The following is an 18,393-nucleotide window of genomic DNA, read 5'->3' on the forward strand; positions in this document are numbered from 1 at the left end:
AGTACGACTCTATGGCAAAGAAAGTCTTCTCTGCCTGTAGTATGGCGTTGAAGTCGATCAACGCCACCTGTACGCTCGCCAGATTCAGTCACACACTATGGGAGTGTGCTTCATCAGCAGCTGACTGCATACCCGAAGGAGAGGAAAAGGAAGCCTTGCTTAACATCATTAAAGATGGCAAAGATGCCATGTGCAAATCACTTCCAACTGGCATCGATTCCGCTGACAGTATCAGCAGGGCCATGGCGACAAGTATAACAATCCGCAGGCATGCGTGGTTGCGAAAGTCGGGCTTTGCCCCTGATGTACAGGCCACACTTTTGAATATGCCCTTTGACGGCTCTTCATTATTCGGGAAAAAGGCTGATGACAGTCTGGAAAATTTACAGACTTCTAAAGCAGCAGCAAAATCCTTAGGGGCTGCTATCCGCCAAACTCCTTTTCGCCCCTCAGGAACCTCTGGGAGAGGAAGGTCCTTTCGCTATTTTTCCGCATTCGGGAAAAGCAGAGGACAGCCGGCTCAAAGAGGCCAAAGGAGATCCACCCGAGGTGGACGGGTCAAAAGTACTAAGACCGCAGCAGCAGCAGGTGCCTCTTTACCCTCGGCATCTGCATCAGCCGCCCCCAAACCACTCTGAGGCCTTCCCACACAATACACGTGTAGGGGCAGGTTAACTCACCATCTGACGGAATGGCAGGCTATAACGTCAGATGCTTGGGCATTGGGGACAGTTGCCCAAGGTTACTGCCTACCCTTTCTACACATTCCTCAGTCATCCACCGGGGAACAGCTCTCTAAAAGTTCCAGATCCGCTTCTCTTGCAGGAAATTATGGACCTGCTAGAGAAAGGTGCCATAGAACCGGTACCTGTAGCGGACAGGAACAAGGGCTGGTACTCCCCCTACTTTCTCATACCAAAGAAGGACGGAGGACTGAGACCCATCCTGGATTTACGAGAATTGAACAAGTTCCTCAGGAAGGACAGGTTCAAGATGGTAACTCTCTCTCAGATCCTTCAGACCCTCCAGCTCCAGGACTGGCTGGTATCTCTGGACCTTCAGGATGCTTATTTCCATGTGCCAATCCATCTCAAACACAGGAAATACCTGAGGTTCGCAATTGGCGACTCTCATTATCAATTTCGAGTTCTGCCATTTGGGCTGACCCCTGCCCCGGGGGTCTTCACCAAGCTGATGTTGGTAGTGGCGGCGAGTCTAAGGAGGGAAGGGATCCACGTCTATCCCTACCTGGACGATTGGCTGATCAGGGCCGTATCTTCGGAACAGGCCCAGACCCAGCTAGATTATGTCTGCCTCTTCCTTCACAGACTGGGCTTCTCCCTCAATTTAAAGAAGTCACAGATGATACCATCACAGAGACTCCAGTTCATTGGAGCGGTTCTGGACACTTCCCTGGGAAACGGCTCGCCACCAGAGGTGAGGGCTCAAGATATTCTACAGATGGTCACCACGTTTCAAAATGCCCAACGTCTCCCAGCCTTCGACTTTTTGAGGTTGCTAGGCCTCATGGCATCCTGCATCTTCCTTGTGCCAGAGGCTCGCCTGAGAATGAGATCTCTTCAGTGGGCACTGAGAAGTCAGTGGTCACAATTCTCAGGGAGAATGACAGATCTCCTCCGGATTCCGGACAAGGTAGCCCGCGACCTTCAATGGTGGGCCTATCCAGAGAACATCTTGACAGGAGAGCTGTTTTGGCAACCATGGCCGGAGATAGCAGTAGTCACAGACGCCTCGCTCACAGGGTGGGGCGCCCATGCCAACGACTTGACCATCAGCGGTCGTTGGTCTCCATCGGAGTCCAGACTACACATCAACCTATTAGAGCTGAGAGCGATCAGACTAGCGCTGAAAGCTTTCCCGCCATCAGTACAGGGGAGAAATGTCCTGATAATGACGGACAATACGGTGGCCATGCACTACCTCAAAAAAAGAGGAGGCGTAGGATCACTGCCACTGTGCAGAGAGGCAATGCAGCTCTGGTTTTGGGCAATTCGGGAAGGAATCTCTCGATCGGCAGTCCACCTAGCCGGAGAGAAGAATTTGACAGCGGACACTCTGAGCAGAAAGAGCACAGTCTCCCACGAGTGGGAGCTAGCTCAGGAAGTCCTTCAAGAGATCTTCGCCCTTTGGGGAACCCCTCAGGTGGATCTGTTCGCCACAAGCACCAACAGGAAGTGCGATCTGTTCTGCTCAAGGGAATTTCCCCCGAGAGGAGCTCTAGGAGATGCGTTCGTAGTGGACTGGGAGTTTCCACTCCTTTACGCGTTCCCACCAGTCCCTGTTATTCCTCAAATGATCAGGAGGTTGAGAAGATTTCGGAAAACCATGATCCTAATTGCCCCGGATTGGGCCAGGAGAACGTGGTACCCGGACCTTCTAGATATGTCCATCTGCCCTCCAATCCGTCTTCCACTCAAAGAGAATCTTCTTTCGCTGAAGGGAGGTAAGGTTCTCCATCCAGACACCAGAACCCTCAACCTTCACGCTTGGCTTCTGAAAGGTTGAGGTACAAGGATTGGGATCTCCCTGATGACGTCATGGAGGTGTTGCTTCCGGCCAGAAGACCAGCAACAAAGTCTTTATACCGCTGCCGTTGGAACAAGTTTTGCAGCTGGTGTAGGGAAGAGAATATCGACCCTTTTTCATGTGGTACACCAACGGTGTTATCGTTTCTACTCTACTTGGCAAACTCAGGCCTTCAAGTTGGCACTGTAAAAGGCTATCTCGCAGCGCTTTCTATCTTCTATCGTATTTCAAAATTCCTCTAGTGGTACAATTTCTCAAGGGTCTAACTAATGTTTACCCTCCAAAACCATTCCAGGTTCCATTATTCCAATTTAGTCTTAAACGTCTTAATGGGCACTCCATTCGAACCTCTTCACTCTTGCGCGTTGAGAATTCTCACGCTTAAAACTGTCCTATTGGTAGCACTAACATCTGCTAGGAGGGTGAGTGAGCTACAAGCTCTCTCCTCTAAACCCCCACATATCCACAAGGACAAGGTTGTCCTACAGGTGAAGCCTAATTTCCTCCCAAAGGTGGTTTCTGAATTCCATATTACTCAGAAAATGACCTTGCCTTCATTCTACCCTCCTCCCCATCCGGGGAAAGAGGAGGAAAGGCTACACAGGCTGGACCCTAGGCGAGCTCTCAGCTTTTACATCAGCAGAATGGCTAGGATCAGACAAGCAGACCAACTGTTTGTAAGATACTCAGATCACAAGTTGGGACTACCCATAACAAAACAAACCATCTCCAGGTGGATTATTTTGGCCATCCTGGAATGTTACAGACTGGCAGGGAAAGAGCCACCCCAAAATCTTAGGGCTCATTCAACCAGGGGTATCGCAGCCTCTTCAGCCCTCCAAAGAGGGGTACCGGTCCGAGACATATGTGCGGCTGCCACATGGTCGTCCGCACATACATTCACAAAATTTTACAATCTGGAATCCTCCACTGCTCAAGAGACCAGATTTGGCAAGGCCGTATTACATTCGGTCCATCCCTAAAGGGATACATAATACTATCACTCCCTCCTCCAATTACATACCACTGCTATGGGAGTCTATCAAAGATCAGGAATACGTCGGAGGACACAATCCCTTCGAAGAACAAGTTACTTCTTACCTGGTAACGTTATTTCGACGGGATGTTCCTCCGACGTATTCCTTATCGCCCCTCCCATCCATCCCCGCAGTGATAACTTCCCTTGTGGTTGCAGCTTTCGCTCCTTCAAGGTTACTAACCGATTCAGGCATGTCTTTTCTTATGCTACAAAACGGAACTGAGCAATGGACGCAGCGCGTGGCTATTTATGGGCATGGTGACGTCGGCGCCGATACGGTGGCCGTCGAGGGACATCGACTCGTGGATGTCGACGCGCAGCGCCCTCTGCAGAAAAAAATTCCGAGGCCAGCAAGCTGGAAACGTATTATCAAAGATAAGGAATACGTCGGAGGAACATCCCGTCGAAAGAACGTTACCAGGTAAGAAGTAACTTGTTCTTCTGTGCCAGTGGTTCGAGAGACAACACACAGTATAGCAGATAATGGGCAGCCTTGCCTGGTGCCTCTCTCTAATGGAAACCACCTTGAGTAGCCACCGTACACCGCTACAGAGGTCTGGGGAGCTGAGTATATTGCCTTAATGGCGCGGCGTAGTTTGGGGCCAAGACCTATCCAGACTAGAACCCTTTCCAGGAACTCCCAATCGACTCTGTCGAAGGCCTTTTCGGCATCAAGCGACAGGAGGGTGGGGTCGTCATTCCTCCCCTGTGCCGCGTGTATCAAGTGTTACGTCTTCCTCATCGTGTCAGCTCCCTGTCTCCCCATAACAAAGCCGACCTGATCCGTATGTATTAATTTTGGTTAATGCGTTTCTAATCTGGCCGCTATCACTCTCGCATATATCTTGGCATCTATGTTAAGGAGTGATATGGGTCGATATGACCCACAGTATTTGGGGTCTCTGCCTTCTTTTGGGATGACCGTTAGGAGGGCCTGAGCAAAGGACGGGGGTGCCTGCCCTGTTTCAAAGATGTGGTTGAATAGGGTCACCAGGAAGGGGGTAAGGAACGCAGTGAACGTTTTGTAGAAGCCAGGGGTGAAGCCATCGTCCCCAGGCGCCTTTCCTGACAAAAGAAGCTTAATGGCATCAGCCACCTCCTCCCCAGTGACCGGAGTGTCAAGAGCTTCCGCCTCCGGGCGCGTAAGCGCCGGGAGATCTGCCTCTTTGAGATAGGCATCTACACTCCCCGGTGGGGGAGGAGGGTCACAGGTATATAAATCTTCATAAAAAAAGGCAAATGCCTCTCGTATGCCGTCTGGGGAGGATTCTGTTGTATCCACGAGAGTGCCATCTGTCCTCTCTATCACGTCTACCCATCTTTCTGCCCTTTGCGCACAGAGCCTTGCCGCAAGGAGGGCATCGACCATGTCTCCTTTTTCGTAGTACTTTTGTTTCAGGTATTGTAAGGTCTGGGTCACCTTGCTCATTTCCAGGGCTTTTAGCTCTTCCCGTAATGCCTTAGCTTCCGCAAGGTGTGCAGCTCTACGTTGAGGAGATGTCTGGGCTAGACTCTCTGCTTCGTCTAATTTCTTTGTAACGTTAGCCTCCAGCAAGGTGCGTTCCCTCTTTTTCCTCGCCCCCTCCCTGATTAGGATCCCACGCCAAGTGGCCTTTGCCGCTTCCCATACATTCACTTTCGCGACTTCACCCGTATCCTTGGTCATGAAGAATTGTTTGATTTAATTTTCCAATTCTTCCCTGAAAACCACATCCGACCACAACGTTTCGTTGTTCCTCCACTTAGTGTTGCGATGGGCAAGGCCATCCCAGTCTAGTTCCCCCACAACCATGTCATGGTCAGACCATGCAATGGGATGTATGTCTGCAGTGTGGAGTATTCTCATTAGGTCTTCCGAGAGGAACAGATAATCTATTCTTGTGAGCGTGTCATGAGGGATGGATCGAAAGGTAAATCCTTTGTCCATTGGATGTAAGTGACGCCAACTGTCCGGAAGGCCGTACAGGGCAAGCGTTGTTTTAATTTCTACATGTTCCTGCAACCGGGGAGGTTGGGAGACATTGTGTGCGGTTTGCCTATCCATGGCACTACTCATCCATGTGTTGAAGTCACCCCCAAGAATAGTATGACCTTGCGATTTATTAAACGGCCATTCGGTCATTTTAAGGAGGAATCTTTTTTGGCCTTGGTTGGGTGCATAAATTGTGGCAAGGGTTACGACTGTGTTTTGAATGGACCCCACTATTAACATGGCCCTACCCTCCGTGTCAGTCCAGGAATTTAGGATCTTCATGCGGAGGTTCTTCCGGACCAGGATCCCCACCCCAGCTTTTTTGAGGACACCCGAACTCCAATATGTATGCCCCACCAGACCACTGGGGATCCCCTTCTCGCTACCCTTCTGATATTTTGTCTCTTGTAAGAACATAATATCAATGTTCGACCTCTTAAATTCCCTCGCTACCAGCGAGCGTTTAGTGGGGGAATTCAAGCCTTTTACATTGAGTGTGCATATGCGTAGCTTGTAATGTCTAGGTGTTGCTGCCATTGCAATGTGTGAGGTAGCCCAATAAGTGCGCCTGCCTCAATGTCTCTGCTGTAAGCGCCTGCCATATGCCTATTCCTACATAAGTAAGCCGGTTCCTATGTGGCCCTATGGGGGCCGCTGAACATCCTTGTCGCTCAGCCTTCAACAGTATTAAGTGTGCCTTTCTCTTCTTCTCATTTTCGTATTCATCCGTTCCACCTGACCCTTCGAGTCGCACTAGTCCACCCCCCCCCCCCCAAACCATACGGAGTCCGATCCGGCTGGGTTATGTTCACCCAATCGTCTTCGGACCACCAACGGGAACCGCACCTCAAACGGTCCCAACCACATAATTATAAAACATAATAAATAAAAAATAATAATAATTAGGCTTTTATATAGCGCTACAAACCCTCAGGTATCTGAGCGCTGCTTATTATTACCCACGGTGTGTGGTGCTCATTTATCGACCTCGGAAGGATGAAAGGCTGAGTTTGGCCCCGCCGGGATTCGAACCTGCGTTAACAGGCTCTGCACGGGTGTCAAAGCGGGCGCTCTACTCGCTGTGCCACTTGACCGGCTTGACCATGAGCCTCCAACTCCCCCCCTGCATATGTAAACATGTTAACGAACTGAACTGCATTTCAACAATAAGATCTCAGTCATTTACGCCCGATATTCAGCCCCCGGTAAAACTTTGTAAGGGCCCTCCTTTATTTTCATATCGGTTCACACCACCTCCTACGTGCTACCCTTTCTCGGCCGCACACAAACCTCAGCTTCCTCTACCTTCTTTAAGGCCCACTAAAGCGCATCGAATCACATCATCTAAGTGTACCCTCATCCCAGGTTGCTTTGTGAGCACCTCTTCCGCATCAGGTGAGGTGGTGTGAGGACAACGATTCCACCCTCCCCCGTTGCTACCCAGTGGGTGTCCATCCGACGTTCTCAGAGGTCTCTAGTTAGCCTAATGTCCGTCGTCAGGCGCACCCATGAAAAGAGAAACAAGTAAAAGAACAAAGTGGGTTCAATGTTCGGTGTCTGGGGAGGCGTTCATCCGTCTATATTTCCTGGCGCCCTGCATCTTCTTTCTCCGTGGACCTTTGGTGTGCCATTTCTTTGCCTCTGGCCTGTTTCCGCTCTGTGATGGTTCCTCCTCTTGAGTACCCAATAGGTCAAATATGCAGCACCTAATATCCTTTTCTGAGATTAGTTTGATGGCATTGCTTTCCCATTCAAAGGAAAGCGAGAAGGGATAACCCCAACGGTATCGGACCCCTTTTTCTTTCAGCATTTTGGTGAGTGGATGGCACTTTCTCTGCATTGCTAGAGTGAGGGAGGATAGGTCTTGATATATGGAGACATGTACCGGGCCCAACGTGACTTGCGGAGTGTTTCTGGCCTTGTCCAAGACCCTGGCCTTGTCTGCGTAGTAATGGAATCGGGCAATCACCGATCGCGGGCCTCCTGGTTTTCCCCCAGCCCTGTGCACACGTTCAATTTTGGGTTCATCAATTGAGTCGTCATTGAAAAGCGACTTCATTATGCTATGCAATGTTCTTTTCAGGTCTGACTCGGTCTCGCCTTCATTCTCCGGAATTCCGAAGATGCGTATGTTATTGCGCCGCTCTCTGTTTTCCAAGTCATCGATTTTTAGGCGAAATTCCTCTTCCCTAGCTTTGAGTCCGGCGAGTCACAAGTCCATTTGGGTCTCTAGGGTGTTCAGCGAGGTCTGGTTGTGTTCAACTTCTTCAAGCCTGTCCTCCATCTTGTCCATCCTTTGGGTTATTTTATCGATTTTGCCGCCAATGTCAGCTCTCATACTCCGCATTTCGTTGAAGATATCGGCGACGTCCGCTTTGGTGGAGGCTGCCTCGGGGCCCGGTGCTGACATAGCGGCGACTCTGGGTGTGCAATAGCTGTTTTACGAGGGTGAGAACTGGTATGCCGCCAGTCTCTCCTTGGCGTTCATACGTTGGGTTTGGCGGTGTTTGGGCAAGAGATCCCCCTAAGGGTACAGCCAGAGAGCGGAAATCAAGGCTTGTCCCTGGTTTCACAGCCACCCGACTGAATATGGTTCAAGGTTGGAGGGTGCCCTCTGGTAGAGGAGTCTGGGCAGATGAGGAGGGGCAGGGTGCGTGCTGCTCCTTGGTTTATTGGGGGGCACCCGTTTATCAGTGTTGAGGTCCAGTGGAGGCGGGCATCTTTATGGACGTTGGCTCTGAGAAGGGCACACGCCCCGCAGCGCACAGGGGCCCAGCTCTCAGTGCGGGGGAGCCTTTCCAATGGGAGGGGTGCTCCGTTGTCGGTGTGGTCTTGGGTGTAGGCCCAGGCAAGATGGCGTGGGGGAGATCTCCTGACCAGTAGTTTTGATTTAGATTGAGGTTCAGGCCCGGGGGGGGGGCGAAAGACTGGTGGTTGTGCAGAGGAGGGCACACGCCCCATAGATGGGGGCCCAACCCTCTGCACTGTCCTCACTTCGGGCGCAAGTCCCTTGCCCCGATTTCCGTGGCTGGCTGTGGCGTCTAAATCTCCCAGGGCACTGCGCTTGTCCTTCGGAGCTGCTGGGCCAAAGGCGTAGGCCACGTTCAATATATGCGTGTGCCTCCTCAGTGGCCTGTGTGTCTGGCCTTGATGTGGAGGCCCTCTTGAGGCCGCGTGCCGCCTGTCGCAGGTGCCCGGTTATGGTGGGGGGCGGTTCCTGTCTGCGCCCCAAACACTATCTCCGGCCCCGGGCCCTTGATGAGGAGAGTGCCGGGGGGATAGGGAAGGCCCCAAGCCAGGCGAAGCGCCGCTGCATGCTCCGAGGGGCGGGCACTTACCCTCTCCACAGTTTCCTTTCGACCGTAGTCCGGAGCTGCTCGGGTAGCCGCGCGGGTAGTGCAGACACACTCGCCTGCCCCAGATGGTCGTTCGCTCCGCAGGCGAAGCGGGACAGGCGGAAGGGCTGCGGCCGCAGTCGGCTCGTAGAGGGAGCCGGGTTCCTCGATGTGGCGCGTAGTTGCGTCCCGCTTTCCGGTTTCTGCGTATGCGGCGGGGAGGGGCCTTGCTGTCGGATGGACTTTACTCCAGGATGGAAGTCCGTTTTTCACCCAAACTTCGCTCAGCGGGTGGGGGGCCACTTCGGGTGGCACGAGCAGCAGTTGCTTCTCCATGGAGGGGTCAAAAGCGGGGGCTCAAAGCACTTTTGGGACCCGAGGGTGTGGAGCTCACACGTCGGTGCTCATCGTCCTTACGCCCCCTGGTGGCCAGTCCGCGCTGTCAATCTTTAAGCGCACTGCGGAGGAGCCTTCATATTTCAAATTACCCCTGGTAATCCAATTTCTGAAGGGGTTAACTAATGTTTATCCCCCAAAGCCTTTGCAAGTCCCATTGTGGGACCTAAATCTAGTCTTAAATTTTCTGATGGGTACTCCTTTTGAACCACTCCATTCTTATTCATTAAGATTTCTCACTCTTAAAACAGTCTTCCTAGTGGCTCTAACATCTGCCAGAAGAGTGAGCGAATTACAAGCTCTATCTTGCAAACCCCCCTCATACAATCTTTCATAAAGACAAGGTTGTTTTACGAGGCCTAATTTTCTCCCAAAGGTGGTCTCCGAATTCCACATTATTCAGAAAATAACTTTACCATCATTCTATCCTCCTCTCCACCCAGGGAAAGAGGAAGAGAGGTTACAAAGGCTGGATCCAAAGCGTGCCTTGAGTTTTTATATCAACAGACTTTTTAGGATAAGGCAAGCAGACTGTTTGTAGGTTATGCAGGACACAAATTAGGATTGTCAATCACGAAACAGACCATTTCAAGATGGATTATTTTAACCATTCTAGAATGCTACAAATTGGCAGGGAAAGAACCCCCTCAACATCTTAGGGCTCATTCAACCAGGGCAGCCTCTTCGGCTCTCCAAAGAGGGGTTCCGATTTGAGACACATGTGCGGCTGCCACATGGTCGTTCGCACGCACCTTTACAAAATTTTACAGCCTGGATTCCTCCTCTAGCCAGGAGCAAGATTTGGGAAAGCTGTGTTACATTCTGTACACTCTTAAAGGGAAATATTCCAATTGTACTCCCACCTCCTTTTTTAAACCACTGCTATGGGAGTCTATCAAAGATAAGGAATACGTCGGAGGACACAATCCCTTCGAAGAACAAGTTACTTTCTTACCTTGTAATGTTCTTTCGATGGGATGTTCCTCCGACGTATTCCTTATCGCCCCTCCCATCTATCCCCGCAGTAAAACTTCCCTTGTAGTTCCAGATTATGCTCTTTCAAGGTCAATAACCAATTCATGCACAGCAAATATTAAGCTTCAAAACAGAACTGAGCAACGGACGCTGCGCAAGTCTATTTATACGCACAATGACGTTGGCACCGATACGGATGCTGTCAAGGGACACCGACTCAAAGGACGTCGACACGCAGCGCCCTCTACTGAAAACATTTCCGAGGCCAGCAAGCTGGAATGGGTAACATCAAAGATGAGGAATACGTCGGAGGAACATCCCATCGAAAGAACGTTACAAGGTAAGAATGTAACTTGTTCAACTTAAACCTTTCAGCCGTCCCACCTCAAGGGAAGTTTTGCTGGTGCTGCTTCTGGTTTCGCCGCTGGAGAATCGCTGGTTACTTCCTGACTGTGGAGACCTTTGTTGCAACACTTCTCCAGTCCCATGAGGTGTCCTGAGAGTGTCTGCACAGCAGACGTCTTCATCTTTCATTGTTTTAGGACTTAATCTGGAAGCTGTCTGGACAGTTTGCTGTACACCGTGATACAGACCCCGATGCCGAAGTGAGGTCTGCAGCCACGACTCCTTAACCAAACCAAGGGTGGAAGATTGTGTACCCAATGAATTCTGGAAGATCTGCAATGGTATCTGGACGAATCTGAGTCAGGGGGTAAATTAACATACTGGTTTCTGTGCCACTGCTGTTTTCCATAGGGTAACATTGGGCCGCCGGCAGATTGGTCTTTCACCTACGATATGATATGGTATTTATAACGCGCCTGTACACAAGTGTTTCTACTAAAATATACCTTGATCTCTCATTTGCAGAGCTCTCTGCATTGGTTGGCGGTGAAACAGAGGATAGAGTTTAACATCCTATGCTTAATCATCAAATGCTTGCACCACCTTATTGTTCAAAACTCATTCAGGAGTATCAATCTTCTCGCACTCTTCGCTCCACTTGCCAATACCTACTGGCTGTTTCAAGAACCTGATACGTGTCTTGGGGAGACGGACACTGCTCTGTCCTGGGCCCTAGTCTGTAGTACTTTCGTCCAGTGCACCTACGTTCAGTCAATACCATTTTGCCTTTTCATTAAGCTTTAAATACTCATCTTTTCAATTGACGTTATCCGCTTCTTTCCCTACTATTGTTTTTTAGTGCATGACTCGTTATTACCACCTGCTCTACCCAGTTTTCCATTTTACAAATTGGGTGTAAAGTCCTGACTCCAAGTCAATCTGACCTGATCTTTGGTGGTGGAATCTGGGTTAAGGATCCTTCCCTAGGCCTATCCTAGTGTGACGGATTGAGTTGAATACTCACCTGAACTTTACTGATTATTTATCTAAATTTTGAAACTTTCTATAAGCTGCACCACATCCCACAGCAACCTTTCTAAATAAACTTACATGAAGAAGATAAATGTTAGAACTTGAGACATTTGGGCGCAAGGGCCCCATACCATCTCAGGGTTGGACTTATTAAGATTGAGGGGAGATGTTCTTGAGTTGGTTCTGAAGAGATATGTCTATTTTTCCTCGCATCAGAGTACTCTCCTGCCAATTGACTCATTAGCAATTCTGTTCTCCTAATGGTGAATGTGTATATATGTTATACATTGTTTCGTGTGACAGTATGTGCCTATGATTTGTATATGCTTAGACTGTAACTAATGGCCTAATAAATAATTGTATTTTCATATACTTACTGCCTAACCTGAATTACTGATGTTGCCCTGTGTGGACTCACTGTATTTCCTAGGCATATTGAAAAGGTAACACAAATGTTACTACATACAAAGAAATAGGGATACAAAGTACCCCTGCAGAATTTCACTGTAAGTGGTGTGTGCTACAGGAATCATTGCACTGGTAATCATAATGGTTGAGTGAGGGAAGTGAAGCAAAAAGGCTTTACTTGCCTCCAAAATCAGGTCTGGGTGCAAGGCATAGCAAAATAGCTGGGTGCTTCATTGATTTCAATAGAAGGAAAGTTTAAAAAAGAAACATCTTTCCTAAAATTTGACTAGAATATTTCCTGGCCACCCTCCGTTTCTTGAAGTGTAAGGAGTCATGGTTCCACTGTTGAACTGAAGAGGTGGAAAGGAAGCTCCAGATGTACAATGCCTGCTCTTTATAATGTAGTGTTTGAAATATATGGCCATGTATTTATTCCCCTTAAGTCAATAGCCATACAAATTCTACATAGGCACCCATGATCTGTAAGACAGGCTTGTAATTTAATAAAAGGCCCCCATGCAGATAAGCCATTGTTGCAGGCAATTAACTCTTATTTTTCTCCTCCAGGATATCTATCCAGGACATGCGCAAAGACCATGATGACCAGCTTCAACGGCTGAAGCGCCTAAAGGACCAGGAAATTGATGCAGTGACCAGCGCTTCTGGCCACACAAGGTATCAATACGTTATTCCTTTCTCCAACCTGTCATTCAGTTGCCAACTTTCTCTCATTGTTGTAAGGAAAGGCTTGGTATGATCAATGAAAACCGACACAAATGAAACACAGTTCAAGGGTATTTATTGAATTTTAAAGGGTTTTTTAAATGCCTATCTAAACCTAAATCTAAGGATGGGAGCAAGCCACAACTATAAATAATAATAACGCAGTCCTAGTCGAGTCTGTCAACATAAAAGGGCCTATGCTAATAAACCAATCCTTACTTCTAAATATAAAATGGTGTGGGACGGTAGTGTATGCAAAAAAGGAAAAGGGTTCAAGAAACAATATGTCAGTTCAGTTGATCAGTTTGCCTCCCTTCCAGCACGGGACAAGGCAGCACGCTTGAGTCTAGTGCACGCTCTGGTTTCCTCGGCGCGAGGACACAGTTCAATGGTTCTGCTGCTCTCGCACCACTCTGGCAAGTCTTTAAGAAACAAAAATAATTCTCAAAAGAAATGTCTCTTTTCAAAACACATGCTTCGCCCACCTTGAAATAGAAGTTTACTTTACTTGTCAAAACACACAGTATTACCTTCTTTCCCAGTGACTGCTGGTACTTGAAGTTCTTTTTGATACTCCTACAGTTCTATATCTCAGTATCAGGACCTTCTGTGCCAAGGTCTCTTTGCCATTCAAACTCTCTTACTGCAGAGGGTCTGATGTAGCAAACAAAACATAAAAGTTCCTTTCCTTTGTCAAGATTCTCACATTCATAAGTTTACGATTGGTCTCACTCCTTCCAAGTCGGACCAAGGGTCCCCCTGGTCCAGGCTCAGACCCCTTTTCTACAATGTTCACAATTCACAACTTGGTCTTCCTTTTCTGGGCTCGGACCATGGATCCCCCTTGTCCGGGCTCAGATCCCTTTTCACACAATGTTCACAATTTGCTCTCCCTCATCCAGGTTTGGACCATGGATCCCCCTCTTCTGGGCTCAGATCTCTTTTGACACCAAAATCAAAGACTTTCGACTGTGCGTGGGATTTTGCTTGACCCGTCGCAGGACCACTTCGATTTACAATTCTTTACAGCTCTTTAACTTTCACTTCTGCCACTTCTCAGCAGGATAGGATACCTTACAGAGACCTTCGATTGGGCACACATGCAGCACCGGAGCACTCTGTCTCACAGCTTTGCTCTTTTGGACTACAAGTCCCAGAATGCACATTCAAGGTTTTGCTTCCACTTCGCCAGTTACAGGCACTTTTGGGATTTACACAAAGCTCTTGACACAACTGGTTATCCCGCCTTAGCTTCCCTTGAGTCACAGGGTCTCCATCTTTTACCCTCAGTGATGAGGTGTTAGCAGGTCCTCAGTGGGGATTCACTTGAGGTCAGGATCCCAGTACCTACCCCTCAACTACCTGGGTTTCTGGAATTCACCTACGGAGCCAGAACTGATTAAAACACTACCAGAAAAGATTAGCTGGAGTTTTGGTTCCCTGGGGCACGGCTCCCCTGCCGCACTGTAGCCCCCTTGGTACTCACAGGCCTCAGTGTCTTGGCAGTCCGCCCCCCCTTCTGGCTTTCCAAGGTACTCCCAGCTGCTGACTTCTCCTTCTGGTCTTCACGGTTCCTTCAGAATCCCCTGCTTGCTCAGAGTGTGCCTGGGTGGCTGACCGTTTATACTTTTTGAAAAAGCTGATTGGAGTCAGGTGTGAGTAGTTGTCCCTCCCTGCCTGACTCTGCCTGACCTCATTATCTGGACAACATGGAGACTGCCCATAGGAATCCATTGCCCATTGATTCCTATGGCTAATCCTCATGACTCCCATCTGCCTCTTCGTCCTAGTAATTGGACTTCTAGAATGCAAGTAGGGATTGTGGGAGTTGTAGGTTTTCCTGGCGATCATGAAAAAACCATGTAGATTTTTGTCCAGATGGAGGGGGCCAATGTATTGTGATAGGTGAATGGATTTTCTATTGGGTCGTTTTCTCCTTTTTCTTAAAAAAAGGTAATGGGGTACGATGGGACTCTGCTGACAGTATCCCATGACAACTGAGGGGATGTCTACTTGGGGTGTATCAGAACCGGAGGAATACCATGTCTCGCCCGGGGGCGTATCTCTCATAGTCCCCAATGACCCCCTGCCCAGGTGATCCTCCCTCGCTCGTCCGCCCCCAGGGTTGGGATCCAAGAGCGATGGCCCTCCCCTGGCCACCTGAACAAAGGATCCCCGGGAATAGCCTGGGAGAAACGCCTCAGGTTTCTCACACTGTTCAGACTGCACCCAACTATCACTCTACACAACACTACTGCCCTTCAAAAGAGGCTGGGCTCAGATCCCTTCAGCTACTTCCACCTACCCCTCAGAAGCGTAACTTTCAAATGCTAATGCTAGGTTGTTTGAAATCCCTGTGGTAAAGCAGAGGACGGTGTCTCTGTTCTTAAATATTTAAATTACAGCTTCTTGTGGTTTTATGTCCCAGTTCAAGGGACAGTAATGGAATAGGCCACATTGCTAGAGTAGACACCTGTTGCACTACCTCAGAGAACCTAGAAAAACCATGGAATTAATTCTAAGTGGCAGAAGCAACTGTGCTGAGGGGTTGCACGTTTCCAAACTCGGATTGTAACAGTTGTAACAGTAGTGGGAAAGTGATTGGTACAAATATAAAGGCCATACTGTATAAATGTGGTTGGGGATACCGTAACAAGTTGAATCCTGTAAGATAGATCGGTTCCTTTAGCATCCTGGTCTCCTTCCTTCCAAACTGGTTTGGATAGCCTGCACTAGAGGCAGGCCTGGAACAGGCCTTGTGAATGATTTCTGGCTACCCCTATGGACACAATCCCAGTGCACACAACAAAGCGTATGCAGAAAGTTCACACGCACAGACACCAGTTTCTCCAGCATGGGGTCTGGCATGGATTCACATGCCCATGAATATTCCCCGTCGTCAGGCTGGGAATCCTCGGTAAAGAAAAAATCAGTATCAGTTTCGTTTCTGATCTGTCTTTCGTAGTAGTAACCAATCACTGATCTCTGCGTCATACTGACCACAGCCAATGACTGCCCTCTACCTAAGACCCGCCTCTGGCAGCCATCTTCAGATTTTTACCGCACGTTCAAGTGTTGGGAGTCCTCGTGCTTAGCTCTCCAGCTTTTACTGCGTGTTTCGCGCTTTTTCAGGTGAATTTTCACATTTTTTTCGGTTAATCGAGCCTCAAGCTCCACCGTTTCTATTCCCGTTAATGGCTACCCGTTGCGGGATTTTCCTACGCCTCTCAAGGGTGAAGATTTCGTCAAATCAACTTCTTGGAGCATTCCAGAAGATTTGCGGTCTACTTCGAGATGGCCCAGGATGCGAGTTCGTCGTCCGGACCCAAGCTGTTTTGCAGCTGCCCTGGATGCGGGCTGCAGAATGTGTTTAAGGAAGACGAAAATTCGCAATGCCTCTACTGTCTTCATGGGGACAAGACTCATGTAGAGAAGGACTGCCAGTTCTGCAAGAACTTGCCGGAGCGGACCATGAGGGACCGTCGATCCCGTCTCGCAAGCTGGTTGCAGAAGGGCTCGACGAGTGAGAAGAAGAAGAAAGGGTCCGAGCGGGCTTCCAAGTCCTGTGCGGGTGCCCCGGCGACGGGGGCCCAACACCAGGCCAAGCGCCGCGAGTCCGCTGGCTCCGGGAGCGCCGAAAGGTCGGGCTCTTCGGTCGCCAGGCAGGGCGCACCTTCCCCGGCACCGTCAACCACGAGCCAACGCTCCGGTTCGGGGAAGAGAAAGTCCGAGACCCCGGGTAAGCTTCGGGAGAAGCCCCGTCCGATCTCGGAAGAGGGGAAGCGAGACGTCGCCCCTCCCCCGAAGGAGAAGGCCCGGGACGCACCTAAGGCAAAGGCCTCTATCGAGGCGACTCTGGCCAAGCCGCCAGAGACACCGCCAGCGGAGACTGCCTCCGGGACTAGAGTTTCCCTGCCGCCAAGGAGGGAATCCTCTTTTCAGCCCATCGTCGTGGCCGCCATGATGGAATAAGCGAGGGGGGGCACGGTGGCCTCCTCGAGCTCGGAGTCAGTCTCGGAGGAGGAACTGACCGAGGCCGTGACGAATCTCGAAGTCCAATTCGAGAAGGTTCGATCCCGTCAGGAAGATCCTCGGGAGATAACTGAGGAAGACAACGATGGTGAGGAAGAGCGGCCTTCCCTTCCGGCGCAGCCGGATCCTAGGCCTCAGGATGGCTCGGCGGCCATTTTGTCTGCCTTCCAGTCCTTATGCTCTGAGATAAGGACGAGATTCCCACGGCCCAGGCCGGAGGACCCGCAACCTGGCCCGTTGGGAAGTCCTCGGAACAAATGACGGAGGACCCAACCCTCTCCTCCGCTCGCCCCCCGTAAGGCCTACAGTTCCCTCCTCATCCTCCCACGAGTCAGGAGATGATGGTGCGTTGGGCTCGACGACGGGTTCTGAGGGCGACGACGACGAAATGGGTCTCCCGTTGCACGGGCCTCGCCGCCCGACGAGATTGGCTCATTCCACACCATGATCGCCAGGGTGTCCGAATTGTTCCAGCTCTGCCCGGAGGAGCAGAAAAAGGAAGGTTTCCTCTATCAGCACCGGGAGGCCAAGAGGAAGACTGTCATCGCGGTGCCCCTAATCGATGACATCTGGGAGGAGGGCCTGTCGGTTTTCAAAAACCCCTCCACGGCACCAGCCAAACGGGACCGGTACGAGAAGAAGTACTGGGTCCCCGAAACAGCTCCCCTGTGCCTCAGGGCCCAGCCAACGCCAGACTCGGTCGTCTCGGCGGTGGCGAAGAAGAAAGCGGCGGGGTCAGGAGCCTCGACGTCGATTCCCCGCCGGACGGCGAGGGAAAGAAGTTGGACGCCATGGGGCGGCGGGTCATTTTGTCGTCGGCGGCGAAGACGATCAAAGCGGCCAACGCCCTGGCGATGGTGGCCCGTTACGACAGGGAGCTCTGGTTTAAGCTGGCCCCCATATTGGACTTCCTGCCGGACGACAAGAGGTCCGAGGCCCTGGAAATACTGCAAGAGGGCGAGGTGGCGTCGGACCACGCCATAACGGTGGCAACCGATATTGCCGATCCCGGGTTCCGCCAGCTGGGCAACTGTGTTTGCCTACGACGACGGGGTTGGCTCCGGGCGACCGACTTCCGTCAGGACGTCCTGACCAGGGTGTTGGACATGCCATTCGACGGCAGCAACTTGTTCGGGAAGGCAGTGGACGAATCCCTCCAAGCCATAAAAACGGACACGCAGATGGCCCGCGCCCTAGGAGCCCTTCAGCCACGACGGCCCTTTCGGAGCTCCGGAGGCAGACAGGGTGCCTCCAAGGGATCCAGCGGTGGTTCGTCGTCCTACCGCCAGGCGGCACGCTCCTCGTCTCAGGAGGCCTACAGGGGTCGCGGCAAGCAGGGAGCGCCTCGCCGCCGTCGGCAAGGTGGCCAGGGCGGCAAGGCCACCACCTCCAAGCAGGACTGAACCGGCCGTGGTCTCGGGCCCCCACCGAAACACCCCGGTGGGAGGCAGGCTGACGAATTTCGTCGGCGTGTGGAAGTCCATCACCACCGACCGTTGGGTGCTGGATACCCTGGCAAGAGGACACTCTATCGAATTCCTGAAGAAGTGCCCTCACGTTCCACCTGTGGCCAGGAAGGAAAATCACGT

At 50.7% G+C, this 18,393-nt stretch overlaps 1 protein-coding gene across 7 annotated transcripts in view; it reads left to right on the plus strand.

Moving 5' to 3' along the window:
- FBF1 (Fas binding factor 1) overlaps window positions 1-18,393 on the plus strand; it is a 1,089,678-nt gene that overhangs the window by 812,249 nt on the left and 259,036 nt on the right. For all 7 annotated transcript variants that reach the window (XM_069654733.1, XM_069654729.1, XM_069654732.1 and 4 more), the window contains one exon: window positions 12,617-12,724. In XM_069654733.1, coding sequence (XP_069510834.1) covers window positions 12,617-12,724 — 108 coding nt within the window. The remainder of the gene's footprint in view (window positions 1-12,616; window positions 12,725-18,393) is intronic.

This window comes from Ambystoma mexicanum, chromosome 3q, assembly GCF_040938575.1.
Source record: "Ambystoma mexicanum isolate Mex_15411 chromosome 3q, UKY_AmexF1_1, whole genome shotgun sequence".
Taxonomy (NCBI): Eukaryota; Metazoa; Chordata; class Amphibia; order Caudata; family Ambystomatidae; genus Ambystoma; species Ambystoma mexicanum.